The 23,302-nt window shown below is 43.2% G+C and overlaps 1 protein-coding gene across 5 annotated transcripts in view; it reads left to right on the top strand.

The window, feature by feature from the left end:
- The window catches only part of LOC110532479 (arginyl-tRNA--protein transferase 1), a 181,452-nt gene extending 161,120 nt beyond the window's left edge, over window positions 1-20,332 (top strand). For all 5 annotated transcript variants that reach the window (XM_036980814.1, XM_036980807.1, XM_036980801.1 and 2 more), the window contains one exon: window positions 19,832-20,332. In XM_036980814.1, the coding sequence (XP_036836709.1) occupies window positions 19,832-20,010 (179 nt within the window). In that variant the 3' untranslated portion in view covers window positions 20,011-20,332. The remainder of the gene's footprint in view (window positions 1-19,831) is intronic.
- The last annotated feature ends 2,970 nt before the right edge of the window (window positions 20,333-23,302 follow it).

Here is a 23,302-nt window from a genome sequence, read left to right as displayed (position 1 = left end):
GCTTGGTTGGGTTGTGTATCGAAGGACGCACGACTTTCAACCTTCGTCTCTCCCGTGCCCGTACGGGAGTTGTAGCGATGAGACAAGATACAACAATTGCTGTAGGTACTACAGCAATTGGATACCACGAAATTGGGGAGAAAAAGGGGTAAAAAAAAAAAAGTTTAATTTTAAATTATTTTTCCCTGTATTTAGCGCCATCCATCATTCCTTCAATTGTGATCAGTTTCCCAGTCCCTGCCGATGGAAAAACATCCCCAAAACATGATGCTGCCACCACCATGCTTCACTGTGGGGATGGTGTTCTTAGGGTGATGAGAGGTTTTGGGTTTACGCCAGACATAGCTTTTTCTTTGATGGCCAAAAAGCTCAATTTTAGTCTCATCTGACCAGATGTACCTTCTTCCACATGTTTGGGAAGTCTTCGCCTTTTGGCGAACAACAAACATGTTTGCTTATTTTTTTTCTGGACACTCTTCCTTAAAGCCCAGCTCTGTGGAGTGTACGGTTTAAAGTGGTCCTATGGACAGATAGGCCAATCTCCGCTGTGGATCTTTGCCGCTCCTTCAGGGTTATCTGTGGTCTCTTTGTTGCCTCTCTGATTAATGCCCTCTTTGCATTGTCCATGAGTTTTTGTGGGCGGCACTTTCGTGGCAGGTTTGTTGTGGTGCCATATTTTTTCCATTTTTAATGGAATAATAATAATGGATTTATTGGTGCTCCGTGGGATGTTCAAAGTTTCTGATATTTTTTTATAACCCAACCCTGATCTGTACTTCTCCACAACTTTGTCCCTGACCTGTTTGTAAGCTTTTTGGTCTTCATTGTGCCGCTTTCTTGGTGGTGCCCCTTGCTTAGTGGTGTTGCAGACTCTGTGGCCTTTCAGTACAGGTGTGTATATATACTGAGATCATGTGACACTTAGACGGCACACAGGTGGACTTTATTTATTTAATTAATTATGTGACTTCTGAAGGGAATTGGTTGCATCAGATCTTATTTAGGGGCATCATAGCAAAGGGGGTGAATACATATGCACGCACCACTTTTCGTTTGTTTATTTTTTAGAATTTGAAACAAGTTTAAAAAAATAAAATAAAAACATTTCACTTCACCATTTTGGACTATTTTGTTATTGTCCATTACATGAAATCCAAATAAAAATCCATTTAAATTACATGTTGTAATGCAACAAAATAGGAAAACTGCCAAAGGGGATGAATACTTTTGCAAGGCACTGTATCAAAAGACTATATGAAAACCCATTATCTCATTTAGAAGGCTAAAAATCACATTTCATCTTCTCACAAATTGTTTCATTTTTAATCATATGAGCCACAACATTTAGATGTAAATCTGATAAACTGTATCTCTGAATGTGTATATTTCTCAGTTATGTTCTACTGTCCTTAGTTCCATCACAAATTAGAAACTTATTTGACATGATTGTTTAGAGCCACACGAACTATTCACCACATTTGTTAGAAATGTCCAAACTTTTGATGTTACAGTACCGCAAAGTCTCTCTGTGGTAACAAAGGGATTTTTAACTTCCATTTCTGAAGAGTGGGAGAGGAGTTCCTGCAAGGTATTTATGACCTGGTTGTTAAGTCATAAAACTCATGAGAGAGGGGGGGCGCTGATCTGCCAACTATGATTCTTACCCAAGAGGGCAAGTCATGACATTGGTCAAGATCACTGTCTCTCCGCTGACCCAGTCAATCAGTAAACAGAACAAAGATGTTCTAAGATTCAATAAACCACCTTGTTATTCAGAAGAGGTAGGACTAACAACCACATTCTACACGATGCGGAAGAAAAGGACAGAAATAAATTGCCTGTTTGAATATAGAGCCTCTCCTAGGCAATTAGTACAGGGAGGTGTGCTCGCCACCTCTGCTAGGCAATTAGTGTTAGCTCTTCAGGCTCCCCTGGTTTCTCAGCGGCAGCTGTTTATCGGCAGTCGTATCAGTGACGGTTTGTCGCAAAACTAAGACTCACCGAAACAAAGACTGTTCTGCCGAGTTGTTCGAGGAAGGAAAGAGAGGAGGGCTTCACACCACTCTCACTTGAGTATCTTACCTAGTTGTTTACAGTGGAACTAATTTAGCTATTTTGTTGCTTTGTCAACTGTGTGTGTTTTCTTTACCTGTTTGCACCTCTCCCTGTAGGCTTTACAGACACTCCCCAAACCTTTGTTGCAACCCTTCTAATTTAGTGTAGCCTGCATGCACAACCCATGTAGAATTCCAGGTCTCTGGCAGCGTTTGGAACTGCCGATCTGCAGTCAAGAACGCTGAGTTAATTTCAGCCGATGCTACCCTTCAGTCCCTTGACTTTTTCGCCCTGACGAGCACTGCTTCTCCAGCTGCTTTTCATCTGACTGTTTTCTCTTATAGTCTGAGAGCATCTGGCCGTGGTGGTGGTGGCACAGGTCTACTAATTTCTCCTAAATTGAGATTTTCTCCCTCTCATCTGTCCATCTACTCATTTAAATGCCATACTGTCACTTGCCCACTCAAGCTTAACATTGTCATCTATCGCCCAGGTACCCCTGGAGAATTCCTCAACGAGCTCCCTTCCAACTCACAAGGCAGGCAATATGCTTGACCTCATCTTTACCAAGAGGCTGCTCGCCTACTACTCTCACTGCAACACCCCTCCAGGTCTCTGATCACTACTTAGTTTCCTTTTCGGTCTGCCTTTCTCCCAACCCTAACCACTCAGCCCCTATCCAGATGGTCACCCACCGTCACAATCTTCGCACTTCTCCTCTTCTATCCTATAATCTCTCCCTTCTGCTAAATCAAATAAAATGTATTTATATAGCCCTTCGTACATCAGCTGATATCTCAAAGTGCTGTACAGAAACCCAGTCTAAAACCCCAAACAGCAAGCAATGCAGGTGTAGAAGCACGGTGGCTAGGAAAAACTCCCTAGAAAGGCTAAAACCTAGGAAGAAACCTAGAGAGGAACCAGGCTATGTGGGGTGGCCAGTCCTCTTCTGGCTGTGCCGGGTGGAGATTATAACAGATCATGGCCAAGATGTTCAAATGTTCATAAATGACCAGCATGGTCAAATAATAATAAGGCAGAACAGTTGAAACTGGAGCAGCAGCACGGCCAGGTGAACTGGGGACAGCAAGGAGTCATCATGTCAGGTAGTCCTGAGGCATGGTCCTAGGGCTCAGGTCCTCCGAGAGAGAGAAAGAAAGAGAGAGCGAAATAGAGAGGGCATACTTAAATTCACACAGGACACCGGATAGGACAGGAGAAGTACTCCAGATACAACAAACTGACCCTAGCCCCCCGACACATAAACTACTGCAGCATAAATACTGGAGGATTCTCCCTTTTGTCTTATGATTCTGCCTCTTCGACCCTACTCTCCTCCCTTTCCGCATCCTACGACTCTTACTGTCTCCTTTCTTCCAGGCCGGATCGGCCTTCCACTCCTGCTCCGTGGCTGAGTGACTCATTGCGAGCCTACAGAACAGGGTTGTGGGCAGCTGAGTGAAATGGAGGAAAACTAAACTTTTAAAGAACCTTCTCTTCCTCTATCAGCTGCTAAAGCCACTTTCTACCATGCTAAATTTCAAACTTCTGCCTAACCCTAGGAAACACTTTTCCACCTTCTACCTCCTTAATCATCCACCCCTTCCCTCCTCCCTCTGCGGACGACTTTGTCAACCACTTTGAAAAAAAAGTTGACAACATCCGCTACTCATTCACTCAGCCGATTGAGTCCACTGGTCTCACTCACACAGAACTACCCTACGCCTTGACCTCTTTCTCCCCTCTCCAGATGACATGCTGCGACTGGTGGGTTTGGCCATCCGACAACTTGCCTGCTCAATCCCATCCCCTCCTCCTTCTCCAGATTATCTCTGGAGACCTTCTCCCATTCCTCACTTCCCTCATCAAATCCTCCCTGACCACTGGCTGCGTCCCCTCTGACTTTAATTTATTTTCTTTCCAAAACACTTGAGCGTGCTGTCTGATCAACTTTCTCGTTATCTTTCTCAGAACAATCTTCTTGACCCTAACCAGTCAGGCTTCAAGACGGGTCACTCAGCTGAGACTGCTCTTCTCTGTGTCACGGAGGCTCTCCGCAATGTGCGCGCTCTCTCTCTCTCGCTCTCTCTCTCTCGCTCTCTCTCTCTCGCTCTCTCTCTCTCGCTCTCTCACTCTCGCTCACTCACTCACTCACTCACTCACTCACTCACTCACTCACTCACACACATCCTCCTAGATTTATCCGCTGCCTTTGACACCGTGAACCATCAGATCCTCCTCTCCACCCTCTCAGGGCTGGGCGTCTCAGGCTATGCACACTCTTGGATTGCATCCTACCAGGCAGGCCGCGCCTACCAGGTGACGTGGAGAGGATCTGTGTCTGCACCACGTACTCTCTCTACTGGTGTCCCCCAGGGCTGGTTCTTAGGCCTCTTCTCTCTATACATCAAGTCACTCGGCTCCGTCATATCCTCACATGGCGTCTCCTATCATTGCTATGCGGATGACACTCAACAACCTTTCTCATCCCCCCCCCTTCTGACACCCATGTGGTGACACGCATCTCTGCGTGCGTGGCAGATATCTTAACTTGGATGTCGGCCTACCACCTCAAGCTACACCTCGACAAGATGGAATTGCTCTTCCTCCCGGGGAAAGCCTATCCACTCAAAGACCTCCATCACGGTTGACAACTCCAGTGTCACCCTCCCAGAGTTCAAAGAACCTTGGCGTGACCCTGGACAACACTGTGTCGTTCTCTACAAACATCAAAGCAGTGACTCACTCCTGCAGGTTCATCCTCTACAACATCTGTAGAGTACGACACTACCTCACACAGGAAGTGCCACAGGTTCTAATCCAGGCACTTGTCCTCTCCCATCTAGCCTACTGCAACTCGCTGTTGGCTGGGCTCGCCGCTTGTGCCATCAAACCCCTTCAACTTATCCAGAACGCAGCAGCACGCCTGGTTTTCAACTTTCCCAAGTTCTCTCATGTCACCCCGCTCCTCCGCACACTCGTCTAGCTGAAGCCCGCATCCACAACAAGACCACGGTGCTTACCTACGGAACAGCAGGAGGAACTGCCCCTCCCTACCTTCAGCTATGCTCAAACCCTACACCCCAGTCCGAGTACTCCAATCTGCCACCTCAGGTCTCTTGGCCCTCCCACCCCTAAGGGAGGGCAGCTCCCACTCAGCCAAGTCCAAGCTCTTCTCTGTCCTGGCACCCCAATTGGGGAACCATCTTCCTGCTGAAGCTAGGACAGCAGAGTCCCTGCCCATCTTCCAAAAACATCTGAAACCCTACCTCTTCAAACAGTATCTTAAATAATTATCCTCCTCACCTCGACCCACCCCCAAAATACAAATTAAATAAACACAACCTGCACTTGACCCCCACCCCCCTTCTAGGTCTGACTCTACTGACAGCTACATTATTGAGGAACAGTTTACTTTCTATGCCTGTGATATGTGGTTGTCCCACCTAGCTATCTATTTTAAGATGAACGCACTAACTGTAAGTCGCTCTGGATAGGTGTTTCTCAGTGACTCTTAAAGAAATAACATTATTCTCTCTCTCTCATGGGATTAAAGAGTTCCATGAAGAGAGCGGAAAGACATTGTCATTGAAGACAGTTTTGTGCTCGAGTCGCTTGTTTATTTAGATAAACGCGACTGAATTGAAACAACTTTTCTTTTGACAGTGTTATCCGTGACCTAGTTGCAGGTTATCTGATCATCAAAGGTTGATTATCCACAAGGTCATGGTTTGATGACTATTTGATTATTTCACCAACTTGTATTGAATTATTCTGGTATTAGTTATTGAAGGTCTGTGTGAGAAATACTTTGTTACACCTTGCTGAGTACTGTATGTGGTTTTGAGAAGGCTGCTGTTGTATTTGAGTGTTATAATGCTGATTGTTTAGGAAACCAATCCACTGCTCTTTATTATTTTCTTTGAGTGTTATCAGTCTGAAGCTATATCACAGTGAGTGATTGTAGATATTGACTATTGAGACACCATACTGTTGCTTTTTTGTTTTGCTGTGTTGACTGTCAAGACTCAACCATACCACTGCTCCTAGTAGATGCAGACTGTTCATGTGAAACATTCTATAATTATAAAATAATAATTAAAGAAACTGGTACACTTCATGTGAATTGATGGAATTACATCAAACAATCCTAAATGTTTATCTGGACTCACCGTGTGGATTGATTTAATAGAGAACGTACCATTGTACTCACACACACACACACACACACATGATAATCCCCCTCTCTCGCTCTCCATGTGTCTGACTTCCTATGTGTCTGGCTCACGTCCTCTTATCAGTCTCTGTCTCTGACTGGTTGTCAGAGGTACTTTAGTTGTGTTCATCACAAGTGCCACTAACTAGGTCTGGCTCTAACACTAATGCTCTCCTCCTGAGTGGATCATTATATCCTTCTGTTCTGAGAGAGATCACTCCACCTCTTCTTTCCTCTTCTCTCCAAATCCCCTGTTAGAGCTGAGATGAGAGGGATAGAGAGGAAAGATGGAAGTAGTTAGTGAATTAGGCTTAGAGGTGTTTTAATGAGTGAGACATTTGGTTTTAGTCTGAATCTGTGGCACCTCTGCCTTATTGACATCCCTATAGATGCATCATGTTGTATTGATCAATGTTGATGAAACCACATGAAACAGACCACACTGGATCCACAAATCAATTCTGTATGCTGCTTTCTTGGCCAGGGCTCACTCGAAAGAGATGCCAATCTCAGTGACTTCCCTGGTTAAATAAAGAATACATGAATAAACACGGTTGTCAAAGCCCTGGAGCCCCTCGTCTCGGTCCTGACCCTCTCACTCCAGAGACACTACCCAATTTACCTCTGACCTGGAAGAAGTTTGCCCTCTCCGCAGACCCATGTCAGTGGACGTCCGGTGGTCCTGACGGACCGTGGGGGTCTGGAGCCGCTCACCAGGCAGGAGCCCTGGAGGAGAGAGGGATGGATGTAGGGAATGAGTGAGCGAACGTGGGAAGGAGGACTGGGGATGGATTTGTTTATAAGGGGAGCGGATGTTTGGATTGTCTGACGGAGGAAGGGGGAGAAGGAGAGACCTGGTCTCCTCTCGTGACAGCTCTGCTCAGTGTTATTGGCAAGGTTAATTGGGCAGCTAAAATCCTCAGCCTCTCTGTCCTCCAGCTCTGTTGGACTGTCTGGATGCGTCCCAAATGGCACCATATTCCCTACAGTGACTATATAGGTAATAGGGTACCATTTGGGATGCAAACGCTGTTTAATAGTCCCTCTGTTTTTGCTCTCCACTGGGGGGAAATAGCGTGTATTCTGCTGTCAACTCTGTGATGGACATGCTCAGGAATGTCTGTGTCCCTCCTAACAGAGCTCCGTTCTTCTTTTCACTGCCAGATAGCATGATGCTAACAGAGCTCCATTCCGCTTTACACTGCCAGATAGCATGATGCTACCAGAGCTCCATTCTGCTTTACACTGCCAGATGGCATGATGCTAACAGAGCTCCGTTCCGCTTTTCACTGCCAGATAGCATGATGCTAACAGAGCTCCATTCTGCTTTTCACTGCCAGATAGCATGATGCTAACAGAGCTCCATTCCGCTTTTCACTGGCAGATAGCATGATGCTAACAGAGCTCCATTCTGCTTTTCACTGCCAGATAGCATGATGCTAACAGAGCTCCATTCCGCTTTTCACTGCCAGATAGCATGATGCTAACAGAGCTCCATTCCGCTTTTCACTGCCAGATAGCATGATGCTAACAGAGCTCCATTCCGCTTTTCACTGCCAGATAGCAGATAGCTCTAACCTGTCCCCAAGACCAAAAAAAAGAGTGCTCATTTAGGATCACCACACACACACACACACACACACACACACACACACACACACACACACACACACACACACACACACACACACACACACAAATTCAGGACTTTATGTCCTGAATACAAAGCGTTATGTTTGGGGCAAATCCAACATAACGCATCACTGAATAGCAGTCTTCATATTTTTGATGTATGGTGGTGGCTGTATGCCAAGAGTGTGCAAAGCTGTCTTCAAGGCAATGGGTGGCTATTTTGAAGAATCTAAATATGTTTTATATTTGGGTGGCTACTTTGAAGAATCTGAATTTGTTTAACACGTATTTTTGGTTACTACATGATGCCGTATGTGTAATTTCATAGTTTTGATGTCTTCACTATTATTCTACAATGTAGAAAATTGTAAAAAATAAAGAAAATCCCTTAAATGAGTAGGTGTGTCCAAACTTTTGACTGGTACTGTATGTCAGCTTAAATCTATGTATGGCTGTGTAGCAATGATCAATAACCAACTTGACAGAGCTTGAAAACATTTGCAAATATTGTACAATCTTGGTGTGCAATGCTCTTAGACTTACGCAGTAATCACTGCCAAAGGTGATTCTATCATGTATTGACTCTTGAATACTTATGTAAATGAGATATTTCTGTATTTCTAAACATTTCTAAAAACACTTTCACTTTTTTGTTATGGGGAATTGTGTGTAGATGGGTGAAGAAAATATGGAAGTCAAGTGTTATGAATACTTGTTTACTCTTGTGAAGCCACAGGCGTAAATATTCAAGTTTTGAGATATTGCTGATTTTGTTTTTCGTTTCAAAAGATGAAACTGATACAGTGCCTTGCGAAAGTATTCGGCCCCCTTGAACTTTGCGACCTTTTGCCACATTTCAGGCTTCAAACATAAAGATATAAAACTGTATTTTTTTGTGAATAATCAACAACAAGTGGGACACAATCATGAAGTGGAACGACATTTATTGGATATTTCAAACTTTTTTAACAAATCAAAAACTGAAAAATTGGGCGTGCAAAATTATTCAGCCCCTTTACTTTCAGTGCAGCAAACTCTCTCCAGAAGTTCAGTGAGGATCTCTGAATGAGCCAATGTTGACCTAAATGACTAATGATGATAAATACAATTCACCTGTGTGTAATCAAGTCTCCGTATAAATGCACCTGCACTGTGATAGTCTCAGAAGTCCGTTAAAAGCGCAGAGAGCATCATGAAGAACAAGGAACACACCAGGCAGGTCCGAGATACTGTTGTGAAGAAGTTTAAAGCCGGTTTCCCAAGCTTTAAACATCCCAAGGAGCACTGTGCAAGCGATAATATTGAAATGGAAGGAGTATCAGACCACTGCAAATCTACCAAGACCTGGCCGTCCCTCTAAACTTTCAGCTCATACAAGGAGAAGACTGATCAGAGATGCAGCCAAGAGGCCCATGATCACTCTGGATGAACTGCAGAGATCTACAGCTGAGGTGGGAGACTCTGTCCATAGGACAACAATCAGTCGTATATTGCACAAATCTGGCCTTTATGGAAGAGTGGCAAGAAGAAAGCCATTTCTTAAAGATATCCATAAAAAGTGTTGTTTAAAGTTTGCCACAAGCCACCTGGGAGACACACCAAACATGTGGAAGAAGGTGCTCTGGTCAGATGAAACCAAAATTGAACTTTTTGGCAACAATGCAAAACGTTATGTTTGGCGTAAAAGCAACACAGCTGAACACACCATCCCCACTGTCAAACATGGTGGTGGCAGCATCATGGTTTGGGCCTGCTTTTCTTCAGCAGGGACAGGGAAGATGGTTAAAATTGATGGGAAGATGGATGGAGCCAAATACAGGACCATTCTGGAAGAAAACCTGATGGAGTCTGCAAAAGTCCTGAGACTGGGACGGAGATTTGTCTTCCAACAAGACAATGATCCAAAACATAAAGCAAAATCTACAATGGAATGGTTCAAAAATAAACATATCCAGGTGTTAGAATGGCCAAGTCAAAGTCCAGACCTGAATCCAATCGAGAATCTGTGGAAAGAACTGAAAACTGCTGTTCACAAATGCTCTCCATCCAACCTCACTGAGCTCGAGCTGTTTTGCAAGGAGGAATGGGAAAAAATGTCAGTCTCTCGATGTGCAAAACTGATAGAGACATACCCCAAGCGACTTACAGCTGTAATCGCAGCAAAAGGTGGCGCTACAAAGTATTAACTTAAGGGGGCTGAATAATTTTGCACGCCCAATTTTTCAGTTTTTGATTTGTTAAAATGGTTTGAAATATCCAATAAATGTCGTTCCACTTCATGATTGTGTCCCACTTTTTGTTGATTCTTCACAAAAAAATACAGTTTTATATCTTTGTCTGAAGCCTGAAATGTGGCAAAAGGTCGCAAAGTTCAAGGGGGCCGAATACTTTCGCAAGGCACTGTATGTAATAGATTTCACAAATCAGCATTTTTAGAAGAAATGAAAACAACTTAGTGTTTAAATAAAACATGATGCAAAACTGTGGATTCAATAATATCTCACTCAAAATATACATATCCCCTTGTAGTAGAGGAAGAGAGTGAGGGAGAGGGAAAGAAAGAAGTTGGGAGCCCAAGGGCATTTTCCAATTCCTCCCTTTTTCTCATTAAACCCACGTGGAAATATTATTTAATAAAATGTTGTGCTGAGCTGTGGAAGAAACAAATCTTGACCAAAGTCAGAAACCATCTAGAGTGGGTCATTATTGGCCACACTATATTCGTGCATTCGGTTCCCTCTCTACTCCTCATCTTCCTCTTCTCTGCGCCTTTAATAATGAACATGAAGACTGGATTTGAAGCATTAACTATATCATATTGGTTGACTAAGGTGGTCCCCTCTCTCTTCCTTCTCCTCGTCCTCCTTAGCTCCGCTTCTTTATCATTTTCATCATGGAGTGTGAATGGATCTGAAGCATTGTTAGGGTTCTCTGTCTGGTACACTAATGCCCTACAAGTGGAGAAGTGGGCAGTTTATCAAAAGCTAACTCCAGTCGTCGTTGTGGGAACAGAGCAACGGAATGTAGAAAGTAAAAGTCGAGAGGCAGAAGTGCCGTGATGCATGGTCAAGTCAACACTATATAATAATAGTACTGTCTGTCTGTTTTGTCTCTCTCCCTCTGTCTCATCTCGTCTCATAACTCTTCAGCTGGAGAGCAGAGACGGGCTTAGTTGGGTGAATATTTGTGTGAGTTCATTTAAAATTGGAACAATAAGAGGAAACACACAGTCCATACACCACCCTCAGCTGGGTACCACATGTGCCTAGCTCTAGTTTGGAGAGTAACGTAATGAAGAGTGGGCGGGAGCCTTTTTTGTCTATTAATAACAATCATAACTCTCCTCCTGTTTCGCTCATTTCTCGCCACGTGGCTGCACTGCCTGTGTGGAATCACCCTGTTTATTTTCTCCCTCCTGGCTGACCCTACAGTGCGTGGCTGGATGGTCAGTCTACCTCACGTCCTGATAGGGAAACGGCCATTGGTGTTCTACTGATTTGATAGACAGATTTGGGCCCTCAAAGTGTACGGGTTGTATTGTATTGACCTGATTCCTACTAGAGATACAGTAAGCGTGCACAATTCAGACTTTCACGTTCATTGATGTCAAAGGGAGACATGCCACAGGTGTAAAAACAAGTTGGGCTTTTAAGTCAGAGTATGGCCCTTAATGTGTATGTAGAAAGGTAAACCCAGGTGACATGATATTCCCCAATGCCCTGTGCCGCCTCTCTGACTGTTGGCACTATTGTGTACTAGCTGGCACGGCTCTTCACCGCTGGAGAATGGATTGTGCCTCGAGGTGTGTGGACCAGGGGTTACCTACCTCTTCACCCTTTTTTCCACCCAAATCTGCGAGGACCATTTTTAGTGCTTCACTGCTCTTCGGGAACTCACTGTCAGCCTTTATGACTGAGCAACTAGTTTCGCAAAGCCGGGCCAGGAGTGAGGCCTTATAAACAACCGAAAGTCAGACCAACACACCTCCATTGCTCTAGGTTAGGGGAATTGGGGCGGGAGATGATGATGATGATGATGATAATACATGGGATACTGTACAGCAAGAGTAAAAAAACAAGCATAACAACAAAATCCAAATTTTATTACGTTACAGCCTTGTTCTAAAATGTATTAAATATTTTTTTTCCCTAATCAATCTACACACACTACTCCATAATGACAAAGCAAAAACAGGTTTGTTGAAGCACCTTTGGCAGTGACAGCCTCAAGCCTTTTTTGGTATGAAACTACATGCTTGGCATACCTGTATTTGGGGAGTTTCTCCAATTTCTTCTCTGCAGATCCTCTCAAGCTCTGTCAGGTTGGATACGGAGCGTTGCTGTACATCTATTTTCAGGTCTCTCCAACGATGTTTGGGCTCTGGCTGAGACACTCAAGGACATTTAGAGACATGTCCCGAAGCCACTACTGCGTTTTCTTGGCTGTGTGCTTAGGGTTGTTGTCCCGTTGTGGAAGGTGAGTCTTCGCCCCAGTCTGAGGTCCTGAGCACTCTGGAGCAGGTTTTTATCAAGGATCTCTCTGTACTTTGCTCTGTTCGTCTTTGCCTCGATCCTGACTAGTCTCCTAGTCCCTGCCACTGAAAACAATCCCCACAGCATGATGCTGCCACCACCATGCTTCACTGTAGGGATGGTGCCAGGTTTCCTCCAGAAGTGACGCTTGTCATTCAGGCCAAAGAGTTCAATATTGGTTACATCAGACCAGATAATGTTTTTTATCATGGCCTGAGTTTTTAGGTGCCTTTTGACAAACTGGAAGTGTGCTGCCATGTGCCTTTTTACTGAGGATTGGCTTCCATCTGGCCACTCTAAAGGCCTGATTGGTGGACTGCTACATAAATGTTTGTCCTTCTTGAAGGTTCTCCCATCTCCACAGGGACTCTAGAGCTCTGTCAGAGTGAACCATCGAGTTCTTTGTCACCTCCCTGACCAAGGCTCTTCTCTGGGCAGCCAATTCTAGGATGAGTATTGGTGGTTCCAAACTTCTTCCATTTAAGAATTATGGCCAGTGTGTTCTTGGGGACCTTCAAAGCTGCAGAAATAGTTTGGTACCCTTCCCCAGATCTGTGCCTCGACACAATCCTGTCTCGGAGCTCTATGGATAATTCCTTTGTCCTCATGGCTTGGTTTTTGCTCTGACATGCACTGTGGGACTTCATACAGATGTGCCATATATACAGATGTGCCTTTCCAAATCATGTCCAATCAATTGAATTTACCTCAGGTGGATTCCAATCAAGTTGTAGAAACATCTCCAGGATGGTCAATGGAAACAGGATGCACCTGAGCTCAAATTTGAGTCTCATAGCAAAGGGTCTGAATACTTTTGTAAACAAGGTATTTGTGTAGATTGAGGATTTTTACTTAATCCGGTTTTGAACAAGTCTGTAACATCACAAAATGTGGAAAGGGTAAGGGTTTCTGAATACTTCCCGAATGCACTGTAGTTAAGCTAATCAGCTTTTTATTTATTTTTAAATTAACAAGAGCTGAGGAAGGCTGAGCTAAGCTGAGGGGAAATCCAGACGGTACCCGTGGTATTTGAGTGTTTTTGAAAGTAGCTTTAGAGTCAGAGTTGTGGGTGACTGGGGGGAGAGAGTTTGGAGGCAGGGGTGCAGAATGCAGAGTCTTGTTTTTGGGATGGTTAGTAATCCAGTCAGAGTCAGAGTATAGACAGCGGGAGGGTGTGTGTATGTGGAGGATGTCTGAGTGGTATGAGGGGGTAAGGCCATGGAGGGTGAGGAGTAGGATCTTATAGGTGACGTGGAATTTGACTGGGAGCCAGTGAAGTTGGTGCAGAGTGCAGGTGATGTGTTCTCAGTGTGTGAGAACACTGGCAGTGGCGTACTGGAACCTATCCAGGGCTTTGCTAGACACCCCAAATAGGACTCCATTGCAGTAGTCAAGACATGATGTGACAAAGGCATGTAAGGGTCTCTACTACCGGATTTTTGAGGGATGGTCGGAGTTATGTATGTGTTTGGTTCCTGTATTCCTTTAACAATTGTCCATGCTCTAACAACCTGTCCATGCCAACAGAAGTATACGAGAACGAATGTGTTATGTCTACGTTTATATATGTCTTGTGATTGGATTGAGCCTTACCCTGGGGCCTGTTCATAAGGATGTAACAGAACGTTACAGTTCCACTTTAAACAGGTAGGGTAGGGCCTCCTGGGTTCTGGGTTCGAGCCCAGGCTCTGCCGCAGCCGGCCATGACTGGGAGGCTCATGGGGCGACACACAATTGGCCCAGCGTCATCCGTGTTAGGGAGTGTTTGGCCGGCAGGGATATCCTTGTCTCATCGCACACTAGCGACTCCTGTGGCGGGCCGGGCGCAGTGCAGGCTGACCAGGTCGCTAGGTGTACGGTGTAGAGGTCGACCGATTAACCGGAATGGCCGATTAATTAGGGCTGATTTCAAGTTTTCATAACAATCGGAAATCTGTATTTTTGGGTGCCGATTTGCCTATTTTTTTATTATTATTATTTTTTTTACAACTTTATTTAACTTGGCAAGTCAGTTAAGAACACATTCTTATTTTCAATGATGGCCTAGAAACGGTGGGTTAACTGCCTCGTTCAGGGGCAGAATGACAGATTTTCACCTTGTCAGCTCGGGGGATCCAATCTTTCAACCTTACAGTTAACTAGTCCAACGCAATAACGACCTGCCACTCTCCCGTTGCACTCCACAAGGAGACTGCCTGTTACGCAAATGCAGTAAGCCATGGTAAGTTGCTAGCTAGCAATAAACTTATCTTGTAAAAAACAATCAATCATAATCACTAGTTAAAACCTCTCTGATCTCCCCATCCCGGATCCGGGATCGTGAATACAGACTCAAGCTCATTACCATAACGCAACGTTAACTATTCATGAAAATCGCAAATGAAATGAAATAAATATGCCATCTCTCAAGCTTAGCCTTTTGTAAACAACACTGTCATCTCAGATTTTCAAAATATGCTTCTCAACCATAGGAAAACAATCATTTGTGTAAAAGTAGCTAGCTAGTGTAGCATTTAGCGTTAGCATTAGCGTTAGCATCCAGCACGCAACATTTCAACAAAAACATAAAAGCCTTCAAATAAAATAATTTACCTTTGAAGAACTTCGGATGTTTTCAATGAGGAGATAGCAAATGCTCAGTTTTTCCAAAAAGATTCTTTGTGTATTAGAAATAGCTCCGTTTTGTACATCACATTTGGCTACCAAAAAAACCCGAAAATTCAGTCCTCAAAACGCAAACTTTTTTCCAAATTAACTCCATAAATTCGACTGAAAACATGGCAAACGTTGTTTAGAATCAATCCTCAAGGTGTTTTTCACATATCTCTTCGATGATATATCGTTCGTGGAAGCATGGTTTCTCCTCTCAATCAAATGGAAAAATACTTGCACCTGGCTTTGCGCACCAATTTCGACGCAGGACACCAGGCGGACACTTGGAAAATGTAGTTTCTTATGGTCAATCTTCCAATGATATGCCTACAAATACGTCACAATGCTGCCGACATCTTGGGGAAACGGCAGAAGGTCTAAGCTTATTCCTTTCGCATTCACAGCCATATAAGGAGACATTAGAAAACAGAGCTTCAGAAATTCTGCTCATTTCCTGTTTGACGTTTCATCTTGGTTTCGCCTGTAGAATGAGTTCTGGGGCACTTACAGACAATATCTTTGCAGATTCTGAAACTTCAGAGTGTTTTCTTTCCAAAACTATAGTCTAGTCAACTAGTCAATAATATGCTAGTCAATAATATGTCAATAATAGTCAATATGCATAGTCGAGCATCTTTTCGTGACAAAATATTGCGCTTAAAACGGGAACGTTTTTTATCCAAAAATGAAATAGCGCCTCTATAGATCCGACAGGTTAACTACACATGGTTCATGATATTATCTAGCATGTCCTGCGTTGCATATAATCTGACTGAGCATACAAGCATACTTCGATACTTGTATCTGACTGAGCGGTGGTAGGCAGATGCAGGCGTGTAAACATTCATTCAAACAGCACTCTTGTGCGTTTTGCCAGCGTCTCTTCGTTGTGCATCAAGCATTGCGCTGTTTATGACTTCAAGCCTATCAACTCCCGAGATGAGGCTGGTGTAACCGAAGTGAAATGGCTGGCTAATAGCGTTTCAAACTTCTCTCGCTCTGAGCCTTGGGGTGGTTGTTTCCCTTGCTCTGCATGGGTAACCCTGCTTCGATGTGGTGGCTGTTGTCGTTGTGTAGCTGGTTCGAGCCCAGGGAGCAGCGAGGAGAGGGACGGAAGCTATGCTGTTACACTGGCAATACTAAAGTGACTATAAGAACATCCAATAGTCAACGGTTAATTAAATACAAATGGTATAGAGGGAAATATTCCTATAATAACTACAACCTAAAACTTCTTACCTGGGAATATTGAACATATGAATAACATATGTTCTCATGTTCTGAGCAAGGAACTGAAACTTTAGCTTTCTTACAAAGCACATATTGCACTTTTACTTTCTTCTCCAACACTTTGTTTTTGCATTATTTAAACCAAATTGAACATGTTTCATTATTTACTTGAGGCTAAATTGATTTTATTGATGTATTATATTATGTTAAATAAGTGTTCATTCAGTATTGTTGTAATTGTCAATATTACAAATAAATAAAATTAAAAAAAATTTTTAAAAACGGCCGATTTAATCGGTATCAGCCTTTTTGGTCCTTCAATAATCGGTATCGGCGTTGAAAAATCATAATCGGTCGACCTCTAGTACGGTGTTTCCTCCGACACATTGGTGCGGCTGGCTTTCGGGTTGGATGTGCGTTGTCAAGAAGCAGTGAGGCTTGGTTGGGTTGTGTTTCGGAGGACGCATGGCTCTCAACCTTCGCCTCTCCCGAGTCCGTATGGGAGTTGCAGCAATGAGACAAGACAGTAACTACTACCAATTGGATACCACGAAAAAGGGGTGAAATATATTTTTTTAATAATTAAAAAAATTTATGTATCTGGTAGGTCAGATAGGATTGTCTGTCAGGTATAGCGTTTAATAGCGGGAACCGGGTTACCGAAATTTGCTGCGACAACCAACTCCTGTTTCCCGTGAGATTAACTGCGAGAAACAAGTCAATGATCAGCATTATCAGCATTACGTGAAATTGAACTGTTAAATTATATCCAATGCCTTCTCTGCTCTATCTGCATGATCAATCAACACTCAGGGTGGGCGGCATCTCAGTATGGTGCACAGTTCACAATGCATGCATCATCTCATCAGCTGGTAACTTTTTTCCTTCTGACAGGTATACTACAGTAAATTAGGCCTAATACATCTGAATGATAGACTAATATAAATGTGTGTCTAATTTACACATTTCCATCTGGCTTTCGGGGGTTACCTTATTTTTTCATTGAAGATCATAAACAGTATCACTCGAATATTGTTACTTTAAATCAGTGTGCACACAAGCACTCTGTCTTTCTCCCTCTCCATCAATTGCATTCAAATTGCATTTAAAAATATAAATGCAACATGCAACAATTTCAATAAATTTACTGAGTTACAGTTCATATCAGGAAATGTCAATTGAAATAGATTCAGTAGGCTCTAATCTATGGATTTCAAATGACTGGGAATACAAATATGCGTCTGTTGGTCACAGGTACTCTACCTTAAAATAAAAGGCAGGGGCGTGGATCAGAAAACCAGTTAGTATCTGGTGTTACCACCATTTGCCTCATGCAGTGTGATACATCTTCTTCACATGGAGTTGATCAGGCTGTTGATTGTGGCCTGTGGAATGTTGTCCCATTCTTTTAATGGCTCGAACTAGAACAAACTGTCGCACACAATCAATCCAGAGCATCCCAAACATGCTCAATTTGTGACATGTCTGGTGAGTATGCAGGCCATGGAAGAACTGGGACATTTTCAGCCTCCAGGAATTGTGTACAGATCTTTGTGACATGGGGTCGAGCGTTATCATGCTAAAACATAGGGTAGTGGCTGTAGATGAATGGCACGACGATGGTCCTCAGTATCTTGTCATGGTATCTCTGCAGCCAAATTGCCATTGCCGTAGCTTATTCCTGCCCATATTCATAACCCCACCGCCACCATGGGGCTATCTGTTCGCACCATTGACATCAGCCAACCGCTGGCCAACACAACGCCATACACGTTGATTAATCCGCGAAGAGCACGGTTCTCCAGCGTGCCAGTGGTCATCGAATGTGAAACATTTGCCCACTGAAGTCGGTTACGATCCCGAACTAAAGTCCGGTCATGACCCTGGTGAGGACAAAGATCATGCAGATGAACCTCCTTGAGATGGTTTCTGACAGTTTGTGCAGAAAGTCTTTGGTTGTGTAAATCCACAGTTTCATCAGCTGTCTGGGTGGCTGGTCTCAGACAGTCCCGCAGGTGAAGAATCCGCATATGGCGGTCCTGGGCTGGCGTGGTTGCACGTGGTGTGAGGTTGTGTTGCTGGTTGAACGTACTGCCAAATTCTCTAAAATGATGTTGGAGGTGTTTTTTTGAAGAGAAGTTAACATTCAGTTTTCTGGCAACAGCTCTGGTGGACATTCTTGCAGTCAGCATGCCAATTGCATGCGCCCTCAAAACTTCAGACATCTTTGGCATTGTGGTGTGTGACAAAATGGCACACTTAGAGTGGCCTTTCATTGTCCCCAGCACAAGGAACACCTGAAATAAGCTTTTTATGCTTATGGACAATTTCTGGGATCTTTTATTTCAGCTGAAACATGGGACCGACACTTTACATGTTGAGTTTATATATTTTTGTTCAGTTTAGATAATCCTGTTCAAGATTGTTGGACAGTTCACTGTTTTCTTGCGCATTTATGCATCTGCTCTGCACTGGCCCCTCTCCTCCTTAGCTCCTAGAATAGCTTGTTGGAAATTTGAGCGTTTCTTATACTAATAGACTATTCGAGGAGGGATGCAAGTTTGCTCTTGTTTGTTGAACGTTAAATGAAGCAGCCAAAAGAGTTTGAAAGAAGAGAGAGCGTGCGATGGTGAAAGGCTAAAGCAAGTAAGCTATTCATTCAGACCCATGAACATTCAATCCTCGTGAAGAGAAGCCATCTGCATCTTTTTCTAGTCTTATATTATTCAAGCATGTAATTACAATGAAGATAAGGACACGGAAACATATTTAATTTAACGGTTGAGAGCGAAGAAGGAATAAAGGAACAATAGATGGAAGAGTAGGTAATACGCACAACATGGTTATTCCAGTCCATATAATACAGTATATTACAATACAGTAGGCCTACAGTAATAGTCCACACTCAAAAAGGTTACTGAAGCTTGTTTAATTTATTTTTCCCATAGGCTACATCTATGGGCTTTTATGTTTTTCTGTTGTGCGGTATAGCTGTTATATGTAGCCTATTAGATGATGGCACAATCATTTGGGATATTTTGGGCTCATCTCGCTCAGGAAGCATCAGGCTCTTATCCAAACATATTTCAAATGTCCTGCCCACGGGCCCTGCTCCTTTCCCCTGGCGCTATCAGGACCACATCAGACTATGATTTGCTAGTTGGGCCATGGGGTGGGGGGCGTTTCAATGGGTTGGTTCTGGTGGTGTGGAACTAAATCTGATGGTTGTCTGACTCTGCTGTATATAATTTGAACTTTAGAATGGCACACGATTCTGTCCGATGGTTTTATATGCTTTAGAATGACACGTCCGGTTTTGGCTGGAAATACCAGGGAGGAAAGTGATAGATTTATTCTCTGGATGAAACAATTGTAAAACACCGGGAAAATATTCAACCTGTAGTCAGATAGAATATGGAATCAATCATCTCGGCTCAATTCAGTCTATTTCTATCTGCAATGTTCAGAACGTTTCACATCACTGAATTCACCACTTGTCTGTCTTTCTGTCCAGGTGACACACACGTACTGAAGGACCTGGGTCGTGCTCTGGTGCTGTACAGACGGACGGTCATGCCCTACGCCGCCTACGCCCGCAAACGCAAGTGCTCCAACGACGAGATGGAGGTGGCGCAGTACGCTGGCCTGGTGGGCCAGGTCTGTGCTGAGAGGATCCTGCTATACCGGGCGTAACCCACTGGGGGCGCCACCGCCACCCTGCACCTTGATCCGCTCGTGTCTCTGTCTGTCCCGCTGTCTTTGTAAGTGCTTTCCACTGCTTCACTCTACAATAGCCTCACCAAGTTTAGCTCTACTACACATAGGCCGAACCAACACATTCAAGTATGTACCTGCTTTCAGGAAGAATTCACACCCCTTCACTTTTTTTCACATTCTGTTGTGTTACAGCCTGTATTTTAAATGGATTAAATTGAGATTGTGTCACTGGCCTAAACATAATACCCCAGAATGGAATTATGTTTTAATAAATGTTTAGAAATTAATTAAAAATGAAATCTGAAATGTCTTTGAGTATTCAACCCCTTTGTTATAGCAAGCCTAAATAAGTCATTCTGACTGCAACATTCTAACAGTATAATGAATACATTTCATATACAGTACGCTATCGCAAAAATAATAATTTTGGTTGCCTTTAAGAAGGCTTTGGGGGAAAAAAAACACAATAGCATTTTGATTAGTTTGTTACTGTAGGACAGTCAAGATCACTTTCGCAGCCAAAAAGCAAGCGGCGATCTACTGCTCAGAATTTTCTTAAAACATAACTTAAGACATGAACCTAATAAAAACAGTTGTGTAGGAATGAAGTCTGTGCAGTAGGTCTAGTACATTATCACAGCATATAGGCTATATGCCTGGCCTGCCAATATTGTTCTTCTCAGACCATATTATATTTCAAAACTCAAGCTTTGATAACAAAATAAATCAGTTGGTGTAGCAAGGCACATCTGAGCATGAATTTAAATATATTTTTCAAATAATTCGCTTTTTTATTTTACCAAGAGTATGTGGACACCTGCTCATCGACCATCTCATTTCAAAATAATGGGGATTAATATGAAGTTGGTCCCCACTTTGCGTCTATAACAGCCTCCACTATTCAGGGAAGGCCTTCCACTAGATGTTGGAACATTGCTGTGAGGACTTTCTTCCATTCAGCCACAAGAGAATTAGTGATGTCGGGCACTGATGTTGGGTGGTTAGGACTGGCTCTCAGTCGGCGTTCCAATTCATCCCAAAGGTGTTCGATGGGGTTGAGGTCAGGGCTCTGTGCAGGCCAGTCAAGTTCTTCCACACCGATCTCGACAAACCATTTCTGTATGGACCTTGCTTTGTGCATGGGGGCATTGTCATTCTGAAACAGGAATGGGCCTACCCCAAACTGTTGCCACAAAGTTGCCAGCACAGAATTGTTTAGAATGTCATTGTATGCTGTAGCGTTAAGATTTTTCTTCACTGGACCTAGGCGGACCATGAAAAACATTATTCCTCCACCAAACTTTAGTTGGCACTATGGATTTAGGCAGCTATTGTTCTCTTGGCATCTACAAAAATCAAGATTAATTTGTCAGACTGCCAGATGGTGAAGCGTGATTCATCACTCCAGAGAACGCGTTTCCACTGCTCCAGAGTCCAATAGCAGCAGGTTTAACCACTTCAGCCGACGCTTGTTATTGCGCATGGTGATCTTAGGCTTGTGTGGAAACCGTTCTTGTGCGGACGTTGCTTCCAGAGGCAGTTTGGAACTCAGTAGTGAGTGTTGCAACCGAGGACAGGCGATTTTTACGTGCTTCAGCACTCGGCGGTCCCGTTCTGTGAGCTTGTGTGGCCTACCATTTCACGGCTGAGCTTTTGTTGCTCCTAGATGTTTCCACTTCACAATAACAGCATTTACAGTTGACCAGGGACAGAAATTTGATGAACTGACTTGTTGGAAAGATGACATCCTATGACGGTGCCAGGTTGAAAGTCACTGAGCTCTTTAGTAGTAAGGCCATTTTACTGTCAATGTTTATTTATGGAGAGCTGTGTGCTCAATTTTATACACTTGTCAGCAACGAGTGTGGCTGAAATAGCCAAATCCACTAATTTGAAGGGGTGTCCACATACTTCTGTATATATAGTGTGCCTGCATCTAATTGTAATGGTGCTTTCAAGACTCTTGGAACTCTGGAAAAAAACGAGGCAAATCATGATGTCATTTAACTTCAAGTCGGAAAGTCGGCTCTAGAAAGTTGTCAGAGTTTCCGAGGTGTAAGACCAGTCGGATCTCTTTTTCTTTTTTATTATTATATATATATATATATATATATATATATATATATATATATATATATATATATATATATATATATTCAGTTGAAGTCAGAAGTTTACATACACCATAGCCAAATACATTTAAACTCAGTTTTTCACAATTCCTGACATTTAAACCTAGTAAAATTTCCATGTCTTAGATCAGTTAGGATCACCACTTTTATTTTATGAATGTAAAATGTCAGAATAATAGTAGTGATTTTATTTCAGCTTTTATTTCCTTCATCACATTCCCAGTGGGTCAGAAGTTTACATACGCTCAATTAGTATTTGGTAGCATTGCCTTTAAATTGTTTAACTTGGGTCAAATGTTTCGGGTAGTCTTCCACAAGCTTTTGGCCCATTCCTCCTGACAGAGCTGGTGTAACTGGGTAAGGTTCGTAAGCCTCCTTGCTCGCGCACTCTTTTTTCAGTTCTGCCACTCCAATACCTTGACTTTGTTGTCCTTAAGCCATTTTGCCACAACTTTGGAAGTATGCTTGGGGTCATTATTCATTTGGAAGAACCATTTGCGACCAAGCTTTAACTTCCTGAGTGTTGTCTTGAGATGTTGCTTCAATATAGCCACATAATTTTCCATCCTCATGATGCCATCTATTTTGTGAAGACCACCAGTCCCTCCTGCAGCAAAGCACCCCCACAACATGATGCTGCCACTCCGTGCTTCACGGTTGGGATGGTGTTCTTCGGCTTGCAAGCATCCCGCCTTTTTCCTCCAAACGATGGTAATTATGGCCAAACAGTTCTATTTTTGTTTCATCAGACTAGAGGACATTTCCCCAAAAAGTACGATGTGCAGTTGCAAACTGTAGTCTGGCTTTTTTTATGGCAGTTTTGGAGCAGTGACTTCTTCCTTGCTGAATGGCCTTTCAGGTTATGTTGATATAGGGCTCGTTTTACTGTGGATATAGATACTTTTGTAGCTGTTTCCTCCAGCATATTCACAAGGTCCTTTGCTGTTCTTGGATTGATTTTCACTTTTCGCACCAAAGTACGTTCATCTCTAGGAGACAGAACGTTGTCTCCTTCCTGAGCGGTATGACTGCTGCGTACTATTGTTTGTACAGATGAACGTGGTACCTTCAAGCGTTTAGAAATTGCTCCCAAGGATGAACCAGACTTGTGGAGTTGTGATTTATTTTTATTTTCC

The sequence above is a fragment of the Oncorhynchus mykiss genome, chromosome 1 (genome assembly GCF_013265735.2).
Source record: "Oncorhynchus mykiss isolate Arlee chromosome 1, USDA_OmykA_1.1, whole genome shotgun sequence".
NCBI classification, from domain to species: Eukaryota; Metazoa; Chordata; class Actinopteri; order Salmoniformes; family Salmonidae; genus Oncorhynchus; species Oncorhynchus mykiss.
Note: the sequence above shows the minus strand (reverse complement) of the source record. Positions and strands in the feature narration are given on the sequence as shown.